The following is a 15666-nucleotide window of genomic DNA, read 5'->3' on the forward strand; positions in this document are numbered from 1 at the left end:
TGTGAGGTGTGAGGTGTTGGTCTGCACCTAGTGGAGTATGTCTCCCAGTTAGGTTACTCAAGGGTCAGGGACTGACTTGAGCATGCAGTCTGTCTGTTCTCAGATCTCAACCTTCGTGCTGGGAGACCCACTACTCTCTTCAAAGCTATCAGACAGGGTCATTTACATCTGCAGAGGTTTCTGTTGCTTTTTGTTTAGCTATGCCATGTCCCCAGAGGTGGAGTCTACAGAGGCAGGCAGGCCTCCTTGAGCTGCAGTGGGCTCCACCCAGTTCGAGCTTCCCTGTGACTTTGTTTACCAACTTAAGCCTCAGCAATGGCAAGCGCCCCTCCCCCAGCCTCGCTGCCACCTTGCGGTTAGATCTCAGACTGCTGTGCTAGCAATGAGGGAGACTCCATGGGCGTGGGACCCTCCGGGCCAGGTGTGGGATGTAATCTCCTTATGTGCCATTTGCTAAGACCCTTGGTAAAGCGCAGTATTAGTGTGGGAGTTACCCGATTTTTCAGGTGTTGTGTGTCTCAGTTTCCCTTGGCTAGGAAAAGGGATTCACTTCTCCCTGTGCTTCCCAGGTGAGGTGATGCCTTGCCCTGCTTCAGCTCTCACTGGTTGGGCTGTACACACAGACCAACACTGATTGTCCAGCACTCCCCAGTGAGATGAACCAGGTACCTCAGTTGAAAATGCAGAAATCACCCATCTTCTGTGTCACTGGTGCTGGGAGCTGGAGGCTGGAGCTGTTCCTATTCAGCCATCTTGCTCAGGAAGCCTATCTACGTTTCTTGAATGCACTTTGTTCATCTTACATAACCCCCTCAAACCAATTTTAGGATACATTCTTACTCTTTTTAAAAAGTTCTTTTCTCTTCCCTTGAGAGCAGAACCCAGTAAATGCCTACTTGTTCTTGTACATCTGTTCAAGAGTCAGTAATAGAAGAAAGCTCAATATGCTGTCTTTGAATTGTGGACCTCTGCCTTTTTTAATGTGTAGTTTCTCCTTTTATTTCTTTATCTGATTAATAATTGTCTCTATTATTACTCTATGTGCTCCATAAGGGCAGGGACCATTATCTGTGAGCTCAGCCTTGAATCCATAACACCAAAATATCTTAAGCACAAAGATAATCAATTTTTCCTCTTCTTTCTTCCTTTTAATTTAATATAATAAATATAATATATTTAAATAATATACTTTATTTTAAGCCTCCTCTAAGAGTTACAATAATGTTGTAGTGAAAGAACACAGAAGAAAATAGGGCTGAGTTTTTCAAACTACATAGTCCATGGGTATTTGGAATTGTATGAACAAATTGTTGGTGTATAATGGGGGTCAGAAAACGATGGCCTAGCATTCAAAACAACCTGCCACCTGTTTTTGTAAAGTTTTATTGCGAAATAGGCTGCCCATGTATTTACACATTGCTTATGATGGCTTCTGGGCTCTAACAGCAGAGTTTAGTATTTGCAACAGGGAGTGTATGATTTCAAAGTCTAAAATATATACTGTTTGTCCTTTTATAGCGAAAAGTTCCCCAGTCCCTGAGGTATAGAAATTAAATGAGAATTTTTAGATTTGCAGTTTTCTGTGTGATTAGGACAAAATAAAATAATAAAGGAAAATTTCTTCTTTATTTATTTCTAAATTTTTTATTATACTTTAAGTTCTAGGGTACATATGCACAACGTGCAGGTTTGTTGCATAGGTATACACGTGCCATGTTGGTTTGCTGCACCCATTAACTCATCATTTACATTAGGCATTTCTCGTAATGCTATCCTTCCCCCTGCCCCCACCCCATGACAGGGCCTGGTGTGTGATGTTCCCTGCCCTGTGTCCAAGTGTTCTCATTGTTCAGTTCCCACCTATGAGTGAGAACATGCGGTGTTTGGTTTTCTGTCCTTGTGATAGTTTGCTCAGAATGATGGTTTTCAGCTTCATCCATGTCCCTGCAAAGGACATGAACTCATCATAACAAAGGAATATTTCTAATCATCTAGATGACTAATAGAATAGCCTTCTTGATTTTGATTTATGTCGTTTTTACCAAATTAAGGGCAAGTGGGATAATAATACTCTACAAATGAAGACATTGCAGCTGTTTAAATGGTGAAAAGTTTTTGGAAAATTTTGGTTATGATATAGAACATAGCACATAGCACTACAGGTATATCGCATCGCACTACAGATGGGCCACGAACTCCCAAGAACCTGCATCTTTCCATTGAAAGAGGATGTATTGCAAACATTCATTGTTTGTATGTATCAACATACAATTCAATAGACACAAAAGTAGCAGTAAATAAAAAACATATTTTTTTCAGTGCTGAATTCTTGGGTGCTTCATTAAATAATAAAATTGTATAATAGTGACTGACTTGAGTATTTCTGAATAGGAAAAGTGAAGAAAAAATCCTAGTAATCACTAATCACAATAACTCAGACAATAGTACATCAAGCTCCAAATAACTTTAATCAAGTCAGTTATTCAACTATACACATCCATAGCTTTCTTTTAATAAGCCTACACTAACCCTTTAGTTTCAGTGAAAAATCATTTCTCACACTAATGTTTTAATTTAAATTTTATCGACTTTATATCTTGTTTGCATTTTTTGTCTGATTTGGTAATTGTATAAAACCTATGAGCCTAAACAGTTGATACCAAATTTTATTGTTGGGTATATGAAAACACCATAATATTAAAAAAAAGTTAGTATGAGAGCGGCCCCTTTTAAGAAATCCTGCACCTTACTCGATTTTGAAGAACATGGAATGCACCTGCTACCAGGTCCTGGATCTACTCCTAAATGAAGTCAGTCATGCCAGGGGCCTAAGACACATCTTTCCACAGACTGTCCTTCATCAAAGATAATTTTGCCTACCAGACACAGCCAATCATTCATTTTTTCACCAATTTTTAAGGTTTTTTTTTTTTTTTAGCATTTCCTATGACCTAAAGGCCTAGGAAAAGGGCTGCTGATAGTAACAGGATTCAACTTCTGATCTCAGGAGCACCAAGTGCGGCTTGAGAAACAGGACAGAAATGATTCTAACATGATGTGATAAGGACAGAAAGTATGGTGGGAAAAAAGGAGAGCACTAACTTAGCTAGAGAAATGGGAGAATGTTTTCACATGGAGGTGATGCACTGGTTTCAAAGAATGAAGAGGAGTCGTCCAAGTGAAGCGGAGTGGGGAGAAGGAAGGACATTCTAAGCAGAAGGGCTCAACCCCTGGTGTCCGGGGACCAGTGGGAAATATACCAAGAATAAATCTCACAATTTTTTTTCTTTATCGATATTCTCAGGATATCCTAAGACGCCTAAAACTAAATTACCACTTGCGAACACACTAGATGCCGGGACTGTGGAGATTTAAGGGAGTCATATTGCTCTGCACCTTGAAGAAGTTGACAGGACTCACCCACACGGTGAAGTCAGCAGAGCGTTTAATGCTCCTTCCTTTAGTCCCACCACCCTTCACCTCGGACACCGTTTTCCTTCTATGTCTGCCCATTAAGCCGCACCCCAGTGTGAAAATGAACAACATTCCAAGACTCAGAGCAGGCTTCAGGGACAGAGAGGAGCCGCAAGAGGGCGCTGCTCCCTTCAGCTTGTGGTTTGACACAAATTTCATGTTTCCTTTCTGCACACATCTCTTTGTTCCGCCTGTGGCCTGATTTGTAGAGCAGTTTGCCATGCTTAACACGTGAGTCAAGATTTTGTAGAAGATTCTGCCAAAGAATCAACAACATAAAGAAATATACCTCTCGGTTTGGATATCTCTCAACAAAACCTTCTACTGCTTCTCAGCCAGCCATGCTGTTTGCTTCCTGCTCAGGACTTGTGATCTTGTTGATAATCAGTGAGTAATGTTTACTCAGAACTTCTGAGATGTTCTATTCCTTACCTTTAGGATGACCTTTAACCCCTTCCAAACTGGAGACCATACTGTCTATTGCCAGTATAATAAAGTCTTTCCTTTTTTTTAGGAAGGACCAATGGAGACTCGGTGACCCAGACAGAAGGTCCAGTTACCCTCCCTGAGAGGGCAGCTCTAACATTAAACTGCACTTATCAGACCAGCTATTCAGCTTTTATATTCTGGTATGTCCAGTATCCAAACAAAGAGCCTGAGCTCCTCCTGAAAAGTTCAGAAAACCAGGAGACGAACAGCAGAGGTTTTCAGGCCAGTCATGTCAAGAGTGACAGTTCCTTCCATCTGGAGAAACCCTCGGTGCAGCTGTCAGACTCTGCCGTGTACTACTGCGTTCTGAGAGACACAGTGGGAGGGACTGCAGCGAGAGCCCAGCACAAACCCCGGGGGCCGCAGGTGGGGCCTGGGTGTGAGCGGCTTTGGGAGGGGGCGTTATTTTCTGTCTCCAGGGTTCTAGGCTGGAGCCTTCCTCCATGTAATTCCAGCTCTGATTCTTTGGTGCCAAGAAGCCATGGAGATTTTACATTACACCACACAGAGGAATTGGGGGAAGAACAGTCTAAAGCAGAACCTAAGCTCTGTTTTCTAGAAATGCTTCTGTCCTCAGTCCAGATGTCTCTTCTTCCCCTCAGATGGCATACATTCCTGAGAAGTGACATTAACTTTGCTATGTGACAGTTCAGTTGGTCTATGCTGAAATACTTCATAACCTGTCAGTAAAAACTCTAAGGGAAAACAGTTCATGGACTAATGATCACCTTGAATCTACTCCCTTGTGTTTACAATTGAGACCAAGGTTGTTTGTCTTGCTGAGTTTCACCTGCAGAAACTCCATCTCCAGGGACTGCGGCATTTGTCCTCTCTTCCCTTGACTTTTCCTTCTCTTGTGGTTGCTAAGAAATTCTGCTACCTGAGTAAGTTCTATGAGGAGAGTGTGCTGATGAGAGGCTTTCCTTGTGTTATCAGCACTGTGGTTTCAGAGCAGCCCAGTCAGTAAAGGCTGCATCCATGGCATGTCTTGCCCACACTGTTTACACCCCTCCACACTGATCTTCCTGTTGGCCTGGCAGCTGTTTATTGTAACACTAAATCATGACCTGGATTTTTGACTTGAGGATCTGTGTTATGAGAAATTCTGGATTTGGGACATTACTTTAACTTGGGAACTAACATTTTTATCATTGCATTTATGCCCATGATCCTTCTAAATTGCATCAAATTTAGCAGCCAAGAAAGACTTTATAAAAAAGAGGTGAATGAACATGGAGTTTTGTTCACTGGGACCTGAAATGGAGAAAATAATCTCATAATTCTCTACATCAAAGAGCATAAAACAGAAATGTGGGCCCCTCACCGAAACTCTCAGGATGTAGCTCACCACGAGAAATTTTTCCTAATATTCGGAGTTCTGTGAGACTTGTTTGTCCTTTTTCTATCCTGCATGATCCTGTGAGTTTTACACATAAAAAGGTACAGGTTTTTGCAGACCCCGAAGTTTTTTCTTTGATTTCTGGGGTGCTCTTTAAGAAAAAGAAAATTAAATTATAAATTTAAGTTTCTAGGTTCTGGGGTAGAAAGGGGCTCTAAAATCAAAGCCTAATATACTTCATGGTAAATCTGCATTTAGGGTTCCATAGAGATCATCTTCTTTAAGACGGAAATATTATAATAGTCTTAGCTTGTCCTGATACTGGGAGGTTCCCTAACCACCAGTCCTCTTTTCCACGGCAGCACTAGAATCACTTTAGCTATCATTAATATGAGTATTTTCACTTCTATCATTAAAAAAATCAGCTTTATTGAGATACAATTCGCATACCTTAAACTTCATCCTTTTAAGTCTGCAATTCAGTGGTTTTAGTATATTCACAGTTATCAATCATTATTGTGACCTAATTCCAGAATATCTTCACCACCTCACAAAGAAAATGTGTGCCCACTAGCACTCACGCCCATTCTTTTCTTACCCTAGCCATAAATCAAATAAAATATATTTTTAATGAAGAATAATAACACAAAACTTTGATGAACCCAGTCTTATTGTAAATATAGGACCTCTTATGAACCTATATCTAAGGGGTGAAACATAAGTCCCAATATTTAACACTGCAAAGAGTTTAATGACTGTGCTGCAAGGGACAAAAGCCAGTGGAGATTGAACTCTGCTGGTATTTTAATAGGATTCCTATGACTTTTGGTAATGCTCTGGTTATAAATGATATATTTTTAGTTTTTTGCCTATCCTAATCTCCACTACAATTAATGTGTGAGGATTGGAATAGCAGGGGCATTTTCAGGAGCACACATATTGAGTTATAACAGAAACTCCTGCATTTGAGCAGTGAGTAGAATTTTTGGAATTTATTTTTGTTTACACACACACACAAATATATGTGCAAACAAACATGTATATATTTTTCTCTGCTGTTACTTGACATGACAAACACTGAACAGATTTGGTGACTCAAGAGGTATGATGTAAAATCATTTATTAACAATAAACTATTTCTTACATAACCTTTGCTGGATTCCGTGACTGGCAAAGTAGTAACAAAGATTGAGACTAAAAGTTTTGCCTTCCTGCTAGAGAGTGAAAACTCTGTGTGGTTAGTTTGCACTTTGATTCTATCTGAAGAAAAGGACATATGTAAGACCAAAAGGTGCATAATTATATCATCCCATGTATTCACTATAGCTCATAATAAATTGTAAGCCTCACATTTTCCACCAAAGATGAATTAACTAACCATGATTCAATTTTACCACTGTATATTTACAGTCCAGTAAGTTATATTGAGACAAAATTGGTACTTAGGACGGTCTAGGATCTTCCATCTATACAGGAAGCATGTGACATGGCACAGTCAAACTCATCATACATCTGTTAACCATACTTCCTGTAAAAGGCAGAAGCCTCACACAGCCCGGTAACTTTACTAGTACCTCTTGAGTGCAAGGTGGAGAATTAAGATCTGGATTTGAGACGGAGCACAGAACATTTCACTCAGGAGAAGAGCTATGAACATGCTGACTGCCAGCCTGCTGAGGGCAGTCATAACCTCCATCTGTGTTGGTAAGCAGGACCACCAGCACAGAACTCAGACTCCTGTTAGCTCAGAAGGATGTGGAGGGAGGCAGACCTTTGTAGTCTAATGAGGCTTAGAAAGAAGGGGTAACAGGCAATGAAATCAGAGCACTAAGTCCTAAGCCACTTAATCCGTTTTATCCCCAGTGTTGCAAATAAGGGATCAGTCTATTTTTCCTCTTTTCTGCAGGATCCAGCATGGCTCAGAAGGTAACTCAAGCTCAGACTGAAATTTCTGTGGTAGAGAAGGAGGATGTGACCTTGGACTGTGTGTATGAAACCCGTGATACTACTTATTACTTATTCTGGTACAAGCAACCACCAAGTGGAGAATTGGTTTTCCTTATTCGTCAGAACTCTTTTGATGAGCAAAATGAAATAAATGGTCGATATTATTCGAAATTCCAGAAATCCACCAGTTCCTTCAACCTCACCATCACAGCCTCACAGGTCGTGGACTCAGCAGTATACTTCTGTGCTCTGAATGAAGCCACAGTGAGATGGGTGTTGGTGGGAGCCCTACAAAAACCTCAACAAGAGACAGGGCTCCTGGGGAGGGACTCCGTCACAGACAGGAAGAAGCAAGTTGGGGCTGTGTCAGCACAGGTGGTTTGGCAAGGAAACCTGAGTTCAATTCATGTACAGTGTCTAGATATATCATTTATTAGAAGCATGGGTGTCTTCTATTCTTTAGAATAGATTGAGACAGAATATATAGCACCTATTTTTATATCATATATAGAATTATGCAACAAAAAGTGCAAAAACAAAATATATTAATCTCGTGTTGGTTTTATTGAGGGTGGGAAACTATCCAATTATCTTCAGACCAAATGGATGATTCCATTCATAAGCTGTTACGTTTTCAGAATGATTCATACATGTATGCATTAATTATTATGTAGAATGCTTTAATCCAAGTGTAATAGAAATGCCTTCCATTGATTTTTCTTAATAATGGTATCATTACTAAATGAGGTAGAAAAATTAAATTTAGACTTCTTTCCATAATCACACCAGCAACCTCTTATACATCAGAATAGATGTGAAATGCTCCTCAAATTTCCTTTCTCTGGCTCCTCATTTCTGGGACATGATTATGATATTTTAAAAGTATCTAAGTATTTTGCTTTCATTTAGAGGCTGCCTACAAAGAGAGATGTGTAAGGTGGGAATTGGTCCTAACCTATTGAATATCTTGCCTTCACCCTTTCCCCTTTGAGTTCTGGCCAGTTTGAAGCTGAGAAGTGGTTAGGGCCAGAATTACAACTGCTATGGCAACCAGAGCCCGGATGGTGTGTCCAGTGTCTACTTCCTGTCTAAACATGTATTTTCCTTGGGTATTACAACAGGTGCTCAGGAACAGGGATTTTTTTTTTTTGCTCTAAAAACACAAGTTTTTAGAAACCTGAGTTTTTAACATTAAAAGAAAACAGATATCACATTAAAAACTGGATTTCTAGCTTAGCTATAAACATGGGAAGATCTGGGAAACACTACACTCCCTGGTGTAGAGGTCAAAAGTTCTCTTTGGACACATAATGGCTTTGATGTTTATGTATTTTATGTTTAAAATTTACAAAATTTACCATTCATTTCACAGTATGAACTAATTTAAAAGTAAAAATTTAAATTATCAGTTACAAGACATAAACTCATCTTCAAGACAAACAAATCTGAAATACCATCTCATGAAACTACACCTGTTTTTCCCCCATGATTTCATGTACCATGGGTATATTCCAGCTTGAGAAACTTAAGCATAGTTTATTCCTAATTTAGGAGGTATTTTTAGCTATAGTAAGCATTGGAGAAACATTAGTTAATCAGACAGACATGGTTCCTGCCTTTATGAAGGCCGTGTTCTAGGGGGCTATATCCAGTATAGAATGGTAGGCAGAGGGAATTAAAGTTTTACACAAACAACCTTTGTGACCTTGAGAAAGTTATAACTCCCCTGAACCTGTTCTCTCATTTGTAAAATGTAGAGATTTAATTAGGCAGTTCCAAAGTTTTACTAGCCTCACAAGAGCACATAGTCCACTACCTTTTTGAGTTCCTAACGCTTATTAGCTGCCCTTCTTTTTTGCGAAAGGACAATTAGTTGTTATAGACATATCCATACTGTTCCACATGTTGCATGATAATGTAACAGTAGTAACAAGAAGCCAAAGGAAGCAGACAGAGAGGAGAGTGGCTTGTGAAGTCACCTGCTTTCCATACACAGAAACTACTATTCTATGTAGCCAGGCAGCAGAAGAAGAGGGAGAGGAAAAGGAGGAGATGGAAGAAGAGGGAGAAAAGAAAGAAGGAAGAAGAGGAGAAGGAGGAAGGGGAGAGGAGGTGGGAAGAAAGAGCGACAAAGAAGGGAAGAACAAGGGAGGAAGAGAGAAGGAGGAAGGGACAGAACAGGTACTAATTCAAAAGTAAATATTTTTACTTGAATTTGAATATATAGTTATTTTTTCACAAGGCATTAGACACACTTTCTTTCCTCAGCAGGAGAGAATGAGAAAAATTAGAAGATTCCCATTTGACAAGCATGAGGTCACACTGAACTTGGACTAGCTGGCTGAGACTCCGGAGGACACAGCTCCTCCTGTTAAGTTCTAAGGCAGGTTGAGAGACAGATTTTCTAGTAATTCTGGTTGTCCCTTGTAAAATTAATATAATTCATCTGTTCCTAAAGGAACTAAGAACATTGTAACTGGGAAAGGTTCGTTCAATATTAGAGTTCTCTCTAGAGCTGAGTAGCAAATGCAAATGCTCGTAGGTGCCTGGAGTAGAATGAAATGAGCGTGGTTGTCCAAGTGTTTTAAAAAGGTACAGGCTTGATGATGTGTCACTAGGCACTGGGCCTTGGCATCAGAGGATAAACAAAAATGACGTAGTAAACCCTATTCTTCTCCTAAGTAGAGTGGGTGTCCTGAAAGGTTATCCAGAGATTGAAGCTTTGTTGTTTGTTCCTGAGTCCTATCTAAGTCAGGCTACAAGCTGTTAGATGTAGACAGGCCAATGCACAAGAGCTGTAATACAGGAAGTCTCTTTATGAGGGGCTGGGGACATGAAGCCATCACAGCCTGCAAGACAGCTGAGGCTTATTCCAGCCTCTATGAATAAAGTCAATGATAATGACCACTAGGCTTCAGCCCCTGCTACTTCCTAATGATCCTCATCAGGGAACCTCTTCAGGTGTTTCCTGAAATTAGTCACCCTCATACCCCACATCTCAGAGCCTCTAATCTTGCATACGATAGATGTCTTCACTGCAGAATTGTTCCAGTATCCCTGGGCTAGAGTTTGACTGAGTTCAGATAAAGTGTATCACACACAGAGAGAGCTGGTCAAGCTAATGAGCTGTACAGGGCCCTTAATCACCTGACTTAGGCAACTTCTGTTCTGGACCTGATCCACTGTCATAAGCTTTATTTATTTATTTATTTATTTATTTAAAGAATGAAAACAAATATTAGGGACATATTATATGTGATACAAAGAATCTCTGAATCTTAACTCTTATCCCTCTTTATTACATGTAGTAGTTGCCTTCTGTCTGACCCCTAGTACAACCTGCTTAGCACCTACATCCTTTGTGTGTTTGCCCTCATTTCCATCTTCTAACAGACAAGAAGATACAAGTTCAAGAGCTCGGTGCTGCTTCAACCCCAAATGGTAGCATTAGGAACCTTTCCACTTGATTTCATAACTAAAATTTCCTTTTCTTTGGAAAAGAGGAAATTTCCCCATCAGAATTGGATACCCTTGGGAGTGAACAGTAAATTGTCAAATGTGTACTCTCCCAGAAGTAGAGTGGAATTCTTAATGTTTCACACCATTGTTATTCCACAACCTCCAGTGTCTTTCAGAATTTCCAAACAGAGAGAAAATATTAGGTGGACTTGAAATAGTAACTCAATCCAATAGACTTCCCCAGAAGTGAAAAATAGCTTTGTTTTCTGTTCACTGTATTAAACAAAATACTGCCCTCTAGATCCCATCGCCAATTTATAGTAAGTACAAAGGACAGCAGAACATATTAAACCTATCACAAGTATACGGTAAGCAAAATTTATAGGATGAAAAACTCTGCAAGACAAACAGCTTGTGTCTTTTTTTTCTTCCCACAAACTACAAAGAATGAATGAGGGGATCTATGGATTAAAAGAGCCTTTAAAAAACATATCAGCCAGAACTGTGGCTTTCCCAGTGCCCCATGCTCACACCATATAGAAGTGCAAGCAGACGAAACTCCAGCATGCCAGCTTGAAGGAGGACCAGGGCGAGCAGCAACTGAATCCAGAATTCACAGATGCAGCCTGAATGGCACCAGTGGTGGGGGCCTGAGGTGCTCCCATGGATCACCAAGGGAATGATGATGAAGCAAATAAGGACAAAGCCACATGGTAAAATGGCTTCATCGGGAGGAACTGGACACCTGTGAGAAATACTGTGCAGTTCTTTAGCATCTCTGACTTCTTAGAACATAAGAAAAATTGTACTAAAAATCCCCTTGTCTTCATCAGGAATGACAGTGAGAGGCCATGACAGCTCTCTGGAGCCAGACTGAGCCACCAGCCACCCAGTCCAAGCAATAAAGATGGCCAGAAGGAGAACAGTGGCAGCTTAGGGGATATGAAAGAGAAGCCGGGTGTGGAGTCTGTGGTGCACTTACAGAGATGGCCCTACCACCCACACCTAAGGACATAAGCTATTTACCCACAGGTAAAGTAGCCAACACTAAGGTGCCCCTGCAAGCTGTCTGGGACACCAAGTTGGCAGTGAATCAGTGGAGTGCAGGTGCACTGCCAGCCTGTGCCCAGCACCAACAGCATCCCATGGGTCCTGGAGCAGATCTTGCATCTGCAACAGCAGCTATAGCAGATCCATCTCACCGAGAAGATCTACATTGAGATGAACATGTGGGCCTCCCATGTCCTCCACTGTGGCAGGGCAGGAGCTGACACCCTGAAGACTTTTGGCATGTCCAGCAAGTTTCTGCAGCTGTGGTTTTGCTCAGCCAGAAGACTGGAAACCAAGGTCTGTCTCTGGATGCCTCGAAACAAGCCAAGATACCGCACGCCAGCATCCTTTCTACCTTCACCACTCTGCCCCAGGACTGATGCCATTTGCTCTGAAGCCAGATGGGAAAAGGGTACTCTCTTCCCTTTCCCTGTTTGGGAAAACATCGTGTCTCCCATACTGAGTGCTTTGCTCCCTCAGGCTCTGGGCTTGGTGCTCTTCCAGGGTCCTTTCTCCACTATGGCATTAGACCCCTCCAAGAAAGGGAAAGGAAAGCTACAGAACATCTCCAAGCACGAGTGTAAGTACTCTAGCAAGGTTTTGGGGACTGATAGCTTCTCGTAGATCCACCTCTGCTCCAGCACTGGAGAGAGACCCTTCGTGTGCTCTGTCTGTAGTCGTCACTTAACCACCAAGGGTAACCTCAGGGTACACTTTCACAAACATCTCCAAGAGAAGGTGAACCCTCAGCTGTTTTCTGAGTTTCAGGACAAAATGGCAACAGGCAATGGCAACCCATATGCACTCTGTACCTGCCCCCATCGATGAATCAAGTTTCTCTTTAGATAGCAAACTTGTCCTTGTAACTTCCTCTCTAAGGCTACCTTAGAATCTCCCTTCAAAGACTAATCCCAAGAACTTCATGGATGGCCTGTTGCCCAGTGACCTGCATCCTAGTCCTTCTGCAGAAAGTGAGGGCAGGCCTACCCTCCCTGAGCTATCGACAAACAATAATTCACCAAGGATTGGTGGCTTCTAAGTGAGTGGGACCCCCAGCCAGGACCAGAGACCCTAAAATTACTGTAGCTGTTTGAGAACATCCACAAGGCCACCACTGGCTTCATTTTCTACTGATTCCTAAGCACTCTCAAAGTATATTACTGCACAGGCACCCACACACCAGGGAGTGACCATTCCAGTATAAGATTTGTGGCTGAGCTTTTTCTACCAAAGGCAACTTGCAGACGCACCTTGGGGTTCACTGAACCAACACACCCATAAAGAGGCAGCATTCATGCCCCATCTGCCAGAGTTACCAATGCTGTGAAATTGCAGCAGCATATTCAGATGCACATGGGCAGTCATATTCCAAATATTCCCTTGCCAGAGGATCCCTGTGACCTTATGGTCCTGATCCAATGACAGTCAGTGAGGATGGCAGTACAAGTGCCATCTGCTATGATGATGTCCTCAAAAGCACTGATAGAAGTCAGCTCCCAGGAGGGCCCAAGCAGCTCCTCAAAGATCACTGTACCTCTTTCCACGATGACTTCCTTGGATGCCCCAGGTGGGGGGATTGGGTCCTATCCCTTTTGGCTTGCAGTGCCAGAGCAGCCGAAAAATGGTTCAGTGGAGAGCAATGTCTTGACCAAAAACTCATCCTCACTGAAATGAGACCAGGAGTGTGAGAGCTGAAGTTCAGACACCATGGAAACCAGGTCCTTCCAAGCACTGTCTCTGGTCAATAGTGAGGCACAAATCATCAAGTCAATGTCTCCTGATGCTGGGGGCAAATCAAAACGCTTTGAGAACAGATGCAGAGATGGAAGGTCGGAGCAATCTCCCTTCAACTTTATCTGAGCCCAGCCAACATATGTCAAACTTGGAGTTCCAGGCATATTTGTAGGACCCTCAATCTTGTCTCCATTGATGACCCCTTTGTTAGATGCCCAGCTACACCGTCAGGTCAAGCAACACGGCTGCACCCAGTGTGGGAAGAACTTCTTGTCCACTAGTCTTTTCAGACTCAAGGACAGACTCACACCTGAGAGAAGCCTTTTGCATGCGACATTTGTGGGACAGTTTTTACCACCAAAGGCAACTTGAGGGTCTACTATATGACACATGGGGTGAACAATAACTCAGCACACCATGGGAGGAACCTGGTCCTGAAGAACACCATGGCTCTATCAGGCACAAAATGAAAAAGAGTCTCAAAAATGTTTCCTAAGGAAATCCCAGCCCCTAAGGAAATCCTTTGGTGAATGTGGACCCTGTTGTAAGGAACCAGTATACCCCTACACTTGATGGTGGTCTGGCAGTGAAAACCAGTGAGCAATTTTGTGATCCAGAGTAGCTGTATTCCTACCTTCCTGGTTTCCTTGGGGGCTGTCTCAATCATGAATAACACCACCATCTGCAAGATGATGGCTCCCAATCAGGAGTCATTGTGGATGTGGAAAAACCAGGTGCAATTGACAGCATTCCCAAACACCAGTTCCCTCACTTCCTGGAAGAAAACAAGCTTGCAGTCTTCTTTTTTTTTCTTTTATTTTGTTTGTCTTTTTCTTTTTCTTTTAATGTTTTTTTTTTTTAGCTTAGCTTAACTTGCCTGGAAGGATAAATACAGACAGAGTTAAATCTCTAGAATCTGCCTTTTTTTTTTTTTTTTTTTGTAAAGACCCATCTCCTCCTCTTTTCCTTCTTTTTTATTTATTTATTTTTTTTGAGATGGAGTCTTGCTCTGGAGGCTGGAGTGCAGTGGCACGATCTCAGCTCACTGCAATCTCTGCCTCGCAGGTTCAAGCAATTTTCCTGCCTCAGCCTCCCGAGTAGCTGGGACTACAGGCATGTGCCACTGCATGCAGCTAAGTTTTGTATTTTTAGTAGAGATGGGGTTTCATCATATTGGCCAGGCTGGTCTCGAACTCCTGACCTCATGATCTGCCTGCCTCGGCCTCCCAGAGTGCTGGGATTACAGGCATGAGCTTCCTGCGCCTGGCCTTCTTTTTCTGAAGGGTATGCAAATGATGTTTATGAAGGTCATGACCACCACCTCAAGCACGACTGAAATGAAAATGAAAAAAATTATACCCAAACAAATATACGCTAGATTTTTTTTTTTTTTTTGAAAGCAGCAGGTCTTGCAAAGTAGCCTTGTTACTTGTAACAAACTGTATACATAGGACTTTCGTACAACCTAGGGTGACTTTTTCTAAGACCATTATCTATTTCAAGGTGGAACCATTGGAACTTATTGAACCACAGTGGAAGACACACTACTTAGCCTAATTGGGGCAAAGGGTACTGGTAACTGTATGCAGGTAAACAGACATGATCTGTCATCTATTTAGGAAACTGTTTTATATTCCCCCAACCCTGTTCACGTCTTTTTTTTTTTAAATATACTTTAAAAAGAACAAAAAACTAAGGTTGTACAATTATAAAATTGCTTCAACCTTAGAACCTTAAGTAGGATGCCCTCAGATGGACTTATGTTAGTGCTTAGGGATTCATTGTGTGTGTTGCTGCTTATTCAAATGCAGTTCAGTCAGAGCCACAAGAGTGCCAATGTCCTCTTCATACTTCCCAAACGCCTTTTTCTTCCCGAACCTGAGGTGGACACCTGAACAGAGAATCTCAGGTGACTTAATTTAGTTTGCCAGCGCCTACCCTATTGAAAAACTGGGTTTTCATTCTTAAGAAGAAACTCATGGAAGGGTGTGTTTCCTGCCATAGGTTTACATACTATTTTTTTGTTTTGTTTGTTTGGTACAACTTAGGAAAATTATTTTTTCTTGAGGATTTTATGAAGGCTATGAAGTTGGAACAGGTGAGTCCTGATTAGGAAAGCTTTTACTTTATCTACTTTATTTATCTGTTTATTAGCTATAGTCTCTATTTTCCTA

General features: G+C 41.6%; 1 pseudogene and 1 gene segment (V, D, J or C); both read left to right on the forward strand.

Moving 5' to 3' along the window:
* The first annotated feature begins 3692 nt into the window (after positions 1-3692).
* LOC105536782 lies at positions 3693-7468 on the forward strand. The segment is given in 3 exon segments: positions 3693-3861; positions 3989-4329; positions 7209-7468. Coding segments are annotated over 3 exon segments (411 nt in total).
* A 6112-nt stretch (positions 7469-13580) lies between these two features.
* Positions 13581-15387, forward strand: LOC105536831 (annotated as a pseudogene).
* The last annotated feature ends 279 nt before the right edge of the window (positions 15388-15666 follow it).

Source organism: Mandrillus leucophaeus, unplaced genomic scaffold (genome assembly GCF_000951045.1).
Source record: "Mandrillus leucophaeus isolate KB7577 unplaced genomic scaffold, Mleu.le_1.0 Scaffold163, whole genome shotgun sequence".
NCBI lineage: Eukaryota > Metazoa > Chordata > Mammalia > Primates > Cercopithecidae > Mandrillus > Mandrillus leucophaeus.